At 43.4% G+C, this 11,286-nt stretch overlaps 1 protein-coding gene across 1 annotated transcript in view; it reads right to left on the minus strand.

Moving 5' to 3' along the window:
• Positions 1 to 460: 460 nt before the first annotated feature.
• Positions 461 to 11,286, minus strand: part of MAST3 (microtubule associated serine/threonine kinase 3) — a 43,894-nt gene continuing 33,068 nt past the window's right edge. Inside the window, exons 20-27 of the mRNA XM_015810046.1 lie at positions 10,800 to 10,954; positions 10,113 to 10,348; positions 8,199 to 8,399; positions 7,219 to 7,445; positions 5,236 to 5,358; positions 4,339 to 4,475; positions 3,100 to 3,281; positions 461 to 1,511 (exon numbers count right to left, since the gene is read on the minus strand). Of these exons, the coding sequence (XP_015665532.1) occupies positions 475 to 1,511; positions 3,100 to 3,281; positions 4,339 to 4,475; positions 5,236 to 5,358; positions 7,219 to 7,445; positions 8,199 to 8,399; positions 10,113 to 10,348; positions 10,800 to 10,954 (2,298 nt within the window). The 3' untranslated portion in view covers positions 461 to 474. The remainder of the gene's footprint in view (positions 1,512 to 3,099; positions 3,282 to 4,338; positions 4,476 to 5,235; positions 5,359 to 7,218; positions 7,446 to 8,198; positions 8,400 to 10,112; positions 10,349 to 10,799; positions 10,955 to 11,286) is intronic.

The raw sequence follows: 11,286 nt of genomic DNA on the forward strand, positions 1-11,286 counted from the left end.
AGCTACTTACACAAGGCAGCAAAGATATTTCATATCCCTTGCTATTTCATTTATTACCTCTTCTTGCAATCAGCAGTAGCCAAGGGGACAGTGGGAAAAAAATATTAATTGTGGAGTATTCACACTCCAGAAGATACCCAGTGCACGGATGGGAAAGCTTAATTGTTAGTTTTAGGGCGCCCAACGGAACCAAATCTGTTAGCCCCAAATCTGACTGAAATGGGAACTTTTTTCTAATTAGTAGAAAAGCAGCATTGCCTTTATCTCCAGCCTGAATCACCACTGACCCTGCCCTGTGAGGAGGGACACAGAGTACCGCCCAGGAAGGAGGAGGAAGGGGTAAACAGCTAGGAAAGACCCCACCAGCAGAATGAAAATGGGATCCCAAAGTTCTCAGTCCTTGGCACTGGCTTACTTTCTTTGAAGAACCCCCTTTGGTCCGCTAGGGACAAGTGGTTTTAACAGGTCTTCCAGTCATTTTTCCGAATTCTCCTGTAATTGCCACTTCAGGGAGGGTGAAGGTGAGTTCACTGCCTTCTCCCCATGGGTTGTCCTGTGTGTGACTCCAACAGTGGGTGAAGACTCCCTCTGTTCCCAATTTCCCCAGTGCTGGGAGGAGACACTCTTGTACTCAACAGCCATTGTCCCATCGTCTTGCTCAGTGTAGACCCGGGCCTCCAACTGCACAGGATATGATCCTTGGCATTCCCACGTGGCTGTGATTCCTGCTGGCTCATCACCTTGCACTGCAATGTGGGGCACGAGGGGCAGCTGGGGATCGGGGGCAGATGAGCAGCAAGACCTGTCCTCCACCCAGGAAGCTGCATGAGATCCATGCTGCCAGTCTCCAGGTTTACTCTCTGCTTGGGCCTCACCACTGGATGCAAGTTCTGGCTCATCAAAGCTCACCTCCTGAACTGCTTCCTGCTTCTTGAAAGAGTCCCGGCGCTCAGACAAGTTCAGCCGCCGCATCACCACCACTTCATGGTCTCGATCATAACGTTCCTCAGACCAGTCCCGAACTCGAGAAATACCAGCATCTCCCAGGGTGACCATGCCACTCTCCCTGGCACCCCCGTTTCCCAAGATCGGTGTCTCCAGCATGAGCTTTCGACTGCCAACCACTTTTTCAGCAAGACAAGTAGGGATTTTCTCTGTTGACTGGACTCGTTTGAGAAGTGGGGAACGGGAGCTGTCTGCACTGCGAGGCCGGGACACTTGACGGACCATTGTAGGCGGAGACAAGGTCTTGCCTTGGAATGTCTGGACGTTTTTTGTAAACAATGGAAGTGGTGAAGGGGATCTTTGGGGGGAGGGAGGTTGGGGGACGGCGGAAGGAGTGCAGGCCAATGGGGAGGGTGGGATGCTGCTTGTTGACTTGCGGCGCCCAACCTTGTAGCGATGACTGTTGACCTTTGATGCCAAGCCATGTAGGGAACTTGGTCGGATCTGTCCTGCTGGAGAAGTGGGGGTGCTGGAGGATGGGGAGGGACTCTGGGGTGAGATAGAATCTGACAAAAATAGAAGTAATTAGGAGGAACATACTGTATATATGTGGTGGCAGAAGATACTTCTACCACCACTGACTTGCTTTATATTAAATACATACATACAAAATATGTATTTCAAACTGTTAGTCTAGAATTAGTTTAACCTAAAAAGCCTTTAAAAGCTTGACGCATTAATACATGGCAGCAGACACCATTTCCTAATTAACCTTCACGCTTAAAAGTTTCAATAAATCAAAAACATTTTGATTAAAAAGACCCTCAAAATAATTATCATCCTACATGGCTTAGGGCCTGGATATCTTCAAGTCCATTGCTCTGAAATGAATGTACCTGTTCAGCTGGATCATGGAGAGAAACCTCGTTGAGATTCCCATCACTGAGGGAATTTTATCTAAAAAAGTCCCATGACTGGGCCTTCTCAGTGGTGGCACCCCTTACCTTTGCCTTGTTTTGTTCCTGTCACTTATTTTTTGTATTTGCATTGTTTTTAATGCAGTCTTTTCTAAAAGCCAATTTGTAGTAGAGTAGCATAGAATTTATTATTATTACATCATCATCATCATCATCATTAATATACTGTTATTTCACAACTGGCTGAAAAAGGACTGTGTTTTTATGAATTCTCTCTTTTAATAAACCAAGGAGCCTGTATAATTTCTCTTTTCAAGCAGCTGGGTTTTGCTAGTTAAGACTTTTCTACTTTGATAAAGAAGATAAATCTGTTAATAATAGAGATTAGATTAACCTTTGGGCCAAAGTGAACAAGTAATCTGAGGAGTCCAACTTTTCTTTTCATTGATTAATTCAAAGTTACAGCAGGAAACATTAACAAAATCTGAAGCTTTACTCTTGAATGAAAGTAGTCATTCAAGCGGCAGCTTGAGAACAGAGTCCTACAGAAGGAAGAACAGGATGTGCTGATAAAAACTGGGGCAACCTGGATGTAATAGACTGATAAACATAAGTGGTAAATTTCTTAATAGATGTTATTTCCCAAAAGCTTCCCATAAGTAACTTAGAGAAGTACAGTTAATCCTCGACTTACAACAGTCTGTTTAGTGACTGTTCAAAGTTATAATAGCACTGAAAAAAGTGACTTATGACCTTTTTCGCATTTACAACCGCTGTGGCATCCCCTTGGTCATGTGATCAAAATTCAGACGCTTAACGACTGACTCATATTTATGACGGTTGCAATGTCCCAGAGTCGCGTGATCACCTTTTGTGATCTTCTGACAAGTGAAGTCAACTGGGAAGCCAGATTCACTTAACAACTGTGTCACTAACTTAACAACTGTGGCAGGAAAGGTAGTAAATGGGGCAAAACTCATTTAACAAATGTTTCACTTAGCAATAGAAATTTTGGGCTCAGTTGTGGTCGTAAATCGAGGACTGCTTGTACGGATTTCTTACATAAAGGCTAACGTGTTCCGTTTGAGTGGTAATGAAAATAAACCTGGTGGGCTGCATAACGGAATTTATTATTTTAGAAAAAAATAATGCCCGACTTTTACTCAGCACAACCAATGCAGTTGATGAAGAAATCTAGATGGAAAAAGGACTTGGTAAGAGGTTCACAAGGTCCTACCTGGCACAACATCTGGGACAGGACTGCGGCAAGAAGCGGTAGATCCTGGGGATGAGCTGTGTGTTGGGGATCCGGGAAGGCTCTCACTGGACGAGAGAGAGTGATGGAGCCCAGAGGAAAAGCTGCGGCTGGTGTGCAGAACGGATGTTTGCTTTGAGATCTTCTTGAATAGGGATTTCCGTCTAGGAAGGAAGGGGGGGGGAGGGGAGAATGACATTCGCTAAGGCAGGGGTCTTCAAACTTGGCCCTTTTATGACTTCTGGACTTCAACTCCCAGAATTCCTCAGCCAGGCATGCTGGCTGAGGAATTCTGGGAGTTGAAGTCCACAAGTCTGAAGATCCCTGCACTAAGGGTTCCAACATCTGAAGAAGCAGGCCGAGACTTACCAGAATGACAGTTGATCTGAGGTTGATTTATCAGCTTTATCTTGATGTAGACTTTAAATCACTATCCTGTGCTACTCAGCCAGTTTTAGCATCAACAAATAAAACATCACTGAAGCAAGAACATAAGGGGAGCAAGAAATTCTTGTGGTGAGGGGATGTATTTTTTATTCTATTTTAAAAGACTGGGGCTCTGAGGGTTACAGGGCTGAGTCACTGCAGCTAACTCAACAGACAAGAGTCTCGTGAGATCTTACATACAATGGTGCCTTGGTACTCAACTGCTTTGAAACCCATCAAATTTGGTACTCAACACATTTTGATGTGAAAATGTTGTCCAGGTACTCATAGTTTCTTTGGTACTCAGCACACAAGCTAGAACCTGTCGCTATCTGTTGCCTTGTGACTCACTACATTATTCCTCATGAGAAAAATTTATTTGGTACTCGTTTTTGGTACTCATCATGCCTCCTGGAACCAATGAATGACGAGTACTGAGGCACTACCTTACTTTATTTTCAGTATATTTAGGAATAATGTTGAAAACCCCTGCAAAAACCAGCATTTTGCTGTCAAGTTTCAGGACAAATTTAGAGGGCCTTAGGGGGCTCCCAGAAAAAGTGGGATAAGGATGCTCAGGTAGCTTGTAGCTTGCCCACCCTTGTTAGAACTAGTACAGGTAGAACAAGAGGTGGGCCAACTCACAAACCATGTTACACCTTTGTTACTGGATTATGATGATGCCCAAACTCATTTAAAGCACCAGGCCCCACCTAATTCCAAACTAGTCTTAATTACTTTCCTCAAGTTCAACACCAATTCTATTAACTTCCTTGCTTGATCCCGGCCACCTACCTGTCCTGGCTGTCCCGTTTGCGGCTCTTCTTACACCGGCGGGCCATCCGTGTCTTGGAACTATTCTTGCGAGCAGGGCCCACTCTGATGCTAGTGTTCTCAAGGGCAGTTGTTCTCAGTGACACCTTGTTTCCACTCTGTAAGAGGGACACAATCGAGAGCTGCCGAGTCCCAAAAAAGGGTAGTATTTCAAAGGATACCTCCCCACCATTCACAGAAATGCTACAGACATTTATGGATATAACGTGTCACATTACAGGTAGTTCTCGAGTTACAACCACTTGTTTAGCGACTGTCTGAAGTTAGATCAGCACTGAAAAAAGGGACTTACAACCGGTCGACACATTTTATGACTGTTGCCAGCCTGTCTATGGACATAGGATCAAAGTTTGGGCACTTGGCAACCAGCATGTATTTATGATGGTTAACGTCCCGGGGGACGTGGGATTGCCACCTGCAACCTTCCTGGCCAGCACCTGACAAAGGCAAAGGTGGAGGCCAGATCTGCTTAATGACTGTGTGGTTTACTTAACTGCAGTGATGTCATAAAATCAGGTGCAACTCAGTTAACAACCACCTTGCTTAACAATGGAAATTCTAGTCTCAACTGTGGTTGTAAGTCGAGGACTACCTGTTTTAGACTAAGCAAAATAAATGTGCTTGGAAATTACTACTTGGAACCCATTTCGTTTTTGAGTTTTTCATAGATATCTTTTGGAAGGCCTATTCCACCAGCTTGTATCTCTCAGTTTTTCACCATCTGTACTTCCTATAATAGTATTGTCAAAGGCATTATTTGTCAATTTTGTGATTCTCCTGTGGCATTTACAATAAACCTTCTTTGTTTATTTATCACGATGTTGACCAGGGGTGTTATTTCCGGCTGAAGGAACATACCTTCAACAACAGCTCTACGACATCCATGTGAACCAAGCCCAGGACCGACTCCCCGTTCACATGAGTGATGAGGTCTCCCGCTCGGAGTCCCGCATCATGAGCTGGGCTCCCATCCTCTACATTCTATGACAGAAATGAAAAGATAGATCATCATCCATGAAAATGTTTGTGACAATCTACTTATGAATGTTTGAAAATATATGCTCATACAGGCAGATGGAGAATTAAGTATGCAAATAGCTTTCTCTTTCATAGACTTCTCCGGTCATCTCTCCCCCGCATCTTCACTTCACTTGCTCCCAATCCAGCAGAAAAGATGAGCAAACCCAGTAAAAATCACGTTTCAGAATTTAGTCGTGCTACTTCCAACTTGGAAAAAAGTGAATCTAGGATTCTCCCTCGGTGCGCAAACTATGCACTGTTCAGCCACTGCTTTGATTTTTTTGATTGTCTTTATTGAAGTTTTATTATTATTTGGTAAACCACTTTAGAGAGTGGGGAGATTTGAATTTTTTAAAAAATGCATGTCTGTTATGGGTGAAATTATAGCCCAGGATCAAAATTTCTGCTTTAGATGTATGTTATATTAAAACCAGGTTTATAAGCATACTCAGGCCTCAGCTTTTACCAAAAGCCTGAGTTGTACACCTACTATACTTCTTCAGGTCCTCAGAAAGAAAGAGAATTAACAGAAATTCAGCAACAGTAGAAGTATCTTAGGATGGAATCCATAGTGCCCTGGTGATTTGTAAGTATTTTCTCGCTGTTTTTCTGTTGGGATCAAGCTGGAATCTTCCTCCTTCAACCTGTTCTTCACATCCACTAGGTAGAATGCCTGGCCTCTGGGAAAGGCTGAACCACGGTAGTAGTTAAGTGGCTCTGATTTTTCTATTTTCATTTATCCTTTTGCTAAAAATTGCCTGGCTAGGAATTAATGACTCTGTTTCGAAAACCTGCCAAAGATCCTTCACAAAACAAAACCTGCATTCCTGATTCGCCTCCAGAGTGTTCTTTTTCAGCAAAGTGATTTAGGGAGTAAAAGATGCTTCATGGTGATTATTAGGAGCATATAATCCTTGCACATCTATTGCAAATCATCAAAACATCTATTTGATAATCCCGCTTTGCTTGCTGTTCAATTAAATGGTTTCAGTCCCAAAGCTGGGGAATGGCATTTTCTATCTGAAGCTCTTACAGTAGAGCTCTAAGCTGAATTATTTAGTCTACAAGCCCCTCCCCTTTTAATTCTATGGTTTTCAACAAATCATACAAAGCGAAGTTTTTTTGGGTTATTAATAAAACTAAAATGGCGGGATTCATGCCTTATTGTAAACCAAAGAGCTATATTCACTCCACATACAAGCACAACACTTTATGACTTAACTTATGGCTGCTTTCTCCCTCATTATTAACCGTGATTTCTGTAACTTAAACAAATTTTAGGGACCTAGTCCATATATAAAGTTAGGTTGGGATGAGGCATTCATACTAAGTCTGAATGCCTACCCTGTATCTTAAGTGTTATCTGTGAACTATGTTGCAGTATGATTTTAAACAGCCCTGAACTAGGTGAATACATTGTCTAGAATAGAATAGAATAGAATAGAATAGAATAGAATAGAATAGAATAGAATAGAATAGAATAGAATAGAATTTGACCCCCTCTTCTTTGTGGCAGCCCCTCAAATACTGGAATACTGCTATCATGTCACCCCTGTTTCTTCTTTTCTTTAGACTAGCCAAACCCAAGTCCTGCAGCCGTTCTTCATATGTTTTAATCTCCAGGCCTTTGATCATCTTAGATGCTCTTCTCTGATTTTTTTCCCAAAGTCTCAACATCTTTTTTGTAGTATGGTGACCAAAATTGGTTGCAGTATTCCAGGTATGGTCTTACTAGGGTTTTATAATAAGATCCTATGATCCAAAATTCTTTTTCCATCACCTTCAATCAACCTGAAAGAAAAGTGTGTGCTTTTGGCTTACCCAAACCATGTGGTGCACAGTGTAAACATCGCTGTCACCCATGTAGACACGGATGGCCCTCAAGGAGAAGCCATACTTCTTCCCCGAGCTGTAGATGACAATGGGAGGTCGCAGACTGGTGCCACCAAGCATGGAGTCCCGACTTGGGGAAGAATCACGAGATGAAGGATTGGAAGAGAGGGAGCGGGGTGAGATGGGGCTCCTGAGAACAGCCCCACTGAAGTCATCTGTTAAAAAAAAGGAAGGGGGAGGATAATGATAAGGGTGACATAATTGAATTACTGTCAACGCTGCTAACATTGGATGTTCTTGCTTTGACAACATATGAAGATGCAGCCTTTTTCTTTCCCTCCTGCTTTACTCTTAGAATTAGATGATGCTGGGGGAAGAGGCAGAATATGGTGGGAGTTAGTTAGACATAACAATATTGTACTAGTGTGTGAAATAAGAGCTGATAAGAATTGGCGGTAGCAGAACAGGAGGGAAGGCGTGCATTTCAAACTAATTGGACAATGTGATTTATGACTGTTAATTGAAGGAGGGAATTGTGCTTTGATACTATGTGCTCAGGGAGGGGAATCCAGTTTTTGGCTTCAACTATGTTAGTGCCGAAGCTATGCTACTTCCATAAAGATTCTTTAAGGTGAACAATGCTTTGAGGATCCTTGCTCTAGACCCATTTCACCGAAAAAGAAATACAATCAATTGTTAAGATTCCTCCCCATGTAATCTTTCTAATGGTATTTTTTTAAAAACCTGACAACTTTTTTTTATATAAGGAAGCTGCACAAAAGGCTCTCCAGCCACTCTCTGGCCATTCCTTGGTTGCATTTACAAGCTCCCATTAGGGGTTAAGGCTCTTAAAGGACTCCTAAGATATCAGGAACTCAGTGCGACCACAGTGGTGTGCTTGGCCCTGCTTATCCGCTGCTAGAACCACTTGTGCTGGGAACAGACCAGGAATTATTTGTCCCACTGACCTGAATTGATGATAAGTGATAATGCAGAAACCGAAGCTGACTTTGGCACTCTGCCAATGGAAGATGCTGGCTGCTTCCCTGCAGAATCCTTGTGGGGGAGCCCTCGATAGCTGCCCTCGCGATCCAAACCTCTTGAGGTAGAGCTCTTAGTACCTGTGCTGTTGCTCCTGAGACGGACACGGTTCAAGCTGGCCAGGTCAGCTAGAAGGAAAACAAAGGGACCGTTAGCATCCTGTAGCTTTGGGAAGAGGGTATTTGACTTTGGAAGGTCCGAAGTTCCTTGTTCTCAGTTTCCATGTGAGGTTGGAGAAGATCCATCTGAAATGCTGCAGAGCCACTACCAGTCACTGTAAACCAGTGTTTCTCAACCTCGAGAACTTTAAGTGGCATAGAAGTCCATGCCTCTTAAAGTTGCCAAGATTGAGAAACACTGCTGTAGACAATGTCAAGTTTGATGGACCAAAGATCTGAGTTATCTGGGTTAACACAGCATGCTAAATCCTAATCCCAAATTTACCCTGTGTTCACATCACACACCATTCTTAAACTGGCAAATATGTACGTAATGGCCTGGTTCTCCCCAAAATGCCAGTTTCGTATTCAAGGAAGTTGGGTTGCTTGGGATTCAGCATGTTGTGGGAACAGGCCATCACATCAGGGCATTGTATTGTGATTGCTGTTTATTATTATTATTATTATTATTATTATTAATAATAATAATAATAATAATAATAATAAAGTTGGAAGGGACCTTGGAGGTCATCTAGTCCAACCCCCTGCTCGGGCAGGAAACCCTATACCATTTCGGACAAGTGGCTGTCCAGTCTCTTCTTAAAAACTTCCAGTGTTGGAGCATTCACCGCTTCTGGAGGCAGGTTGTTCCACTGGTTAATTGTTCTAACTGTCAGGAAGTTTCTCCTTAGTTCTAGGTTGCTTCTCTCCTTGATCAGTTCCCATCCGTTGCTTCTTGTCCTGCCTTCAGGCGCTTTGGAGAATAGCTTGACTCCCTCTTCTTTGTGGCAGCCCCTGAGATATTGGAACACTGCTATCATGTCCCCCCCTCATCCTTCTCTTTGTTAAACTAGGTTAAGGATGTTATTTGAGAATGGAAATTATACTTGGTTAATCCAGATTGGTGGTTTAGCAGGTTGTGGGAACCCTGTTGGTATAAGGCAGAATCCTGCATTTTCCCACGATTATCCTGGCCCTCTTCTTCCTCTTTTATTTCTGGGGCATAGAAAAGTTCTCTCATTCTTTGCAAAGGGTCACTACTCTTTAATTAAATTAATTAAATAACTAAACCAAGTAACCAAATAAAAAGCTCATGTTCAGAAGCAGTCTATCCCCACACATGCTAGTTGTAGAAGATAAAGTTTGAAGATTAAGAAAGATAAAGTTCATGGAACCAGTTTGGTCTAGTCACGTGGTTAAGACATCAGGCTAGAAAGTGGGAGACTATGAGTTCAAATCTCTTTAGCCATGAAAAACAGCTAGGTGATTTGGGGCCAGTCACTCTCTCTAAGCCCAACTCACCTCACAGAATAGTTCTTGCGAGGAAAATAGGAGGAGGAAAGTGTGTTGGATGAGTTCACTGGCCTTGAGTTATTTGTAAAAATAATACAGGCAGGATATGTGTGTGTGTGTGTGTGTGTGTGTGTGTCTGTGTGTGTGTATGCATGTATGTGCGTGTGTATGCATGTATGCAATAGTAACGAATATTAAAACTTCACCCATATATACATATAGATGCATATATACATACACACATATACATGCATACATGCATACATAAGACAGGCTTGCTTGTGACTTTATTGGCTGTCACGAAATGCAGGAGATTGGACTAAACTTGGGCAAATGCTGCTGCCTTATCGGCGTCACCCGGGATAGTATCCAGAGATATCTTGCTCTCACCTGCCAGTGCTGAGCCCTTGCTGGGTGTCCTTGGTGGTGCCATCTCAGAATCCCCAACGACAAACTTGGGGCGCTCCTTTTTGGCTGTCCCCCGGCAGGGGCTCTCATCCTCAGAGGACAAGGCAAACCTGGGCATCGCTTCTAGGCTGCAGGTGCTGCTCAGGATGCCAGGACTGCGGCTGAATTCTTGACGGAAGGAATGGACGGTGGAGCCACAGGAGGTCCAGGCACGAAGCCTGCATGAGACAGAAAAAAAATGGAGGACCTCTGCAGGGGGGACAATGGAAGACTTCCTTGCAAAACAAACATATCCCCTCTATGGAGGACAGTCCACTACTTCCTTTTCCAGTTTGTTTATGTATTAATCAAATTTATGTTATCTAACGGCCCCTCTCTATCTGAAATAGTAACTCATTCCAAATAATTCAGCGAACTTCGAAGACTTGAATATGTCTTTTCCCAGTCCTGCATTCTAGCTACTACAGCACAAAGCATTCATGCAAGATGAACCATGAACAGAGTGACAAGGTCAGAAGACACTTCCCCCTTTGCCTCTTCCAGTGCCAAAACCGAGCGTGCCCTTTGGAATTTTAAGGAAATCAAAGAAACTCAGGAAGTTCCCTAAGATGTGCAAAGTCCTTCCACCACTCTGTTTTGAAAAGGCCAGGTGCAATCCTGTCTGCTCACCTGGTCTCAGTCTTCGTTAGCCGGCTCTTCTCCTCATCTCCAGAGCTGTGTTCTCCCCTCTCAGCCCTGTCTTCTTTGTCCTCACCATGTCCCTGCTCAGGAGATGTGAAACTGAGGGTGGAGGAGTGAGCCAGATACTCACAACTGCTGTAAACCTGGGAAGTGGGAAAGAGAGGAGGAAGAAAAATCAGTTGGATACAGAACATACTTATTCTTGATACACAGCCAGCAACTGGAGACTGGAGGCTAAAACATATAAGGAACGGTTGCTGGAATTGGGTATGTCAGGTTTAACGAAGAGAAGGACGAGGGGGGACATGATAGCAGTGTTCCAATATCTCAGGGGCTGCCACAAAGAAGAGGGAGTCAAGCTATTTTCCAAGGCGCCTGAAGGCAGGACAAGAAGCAACAGATGGAAACTAATCAAGGAGAGAAGCAACCTAGAACTAAGGAGAAACTTCCTGACAGTTAGAACAATTAACCAGTG

Source organism: Protobothrops mucrosquamatus, unplaced genomic scaffold (assembly GCF_001527695.2).
Source record: "Protobothrops mucrosquamatus isolate PMUCROS unplaced genomic scaffold, P.Mucros_1.0 scaffold6, whole genome shotgun sequence".
NCBI classification, from domain to species: Eukaryota; Metazoa; Chordata; class Lepidosauria; order Squamata; family Viperidae; genus Protobothrops; species Protobothrops mucrosquamatus.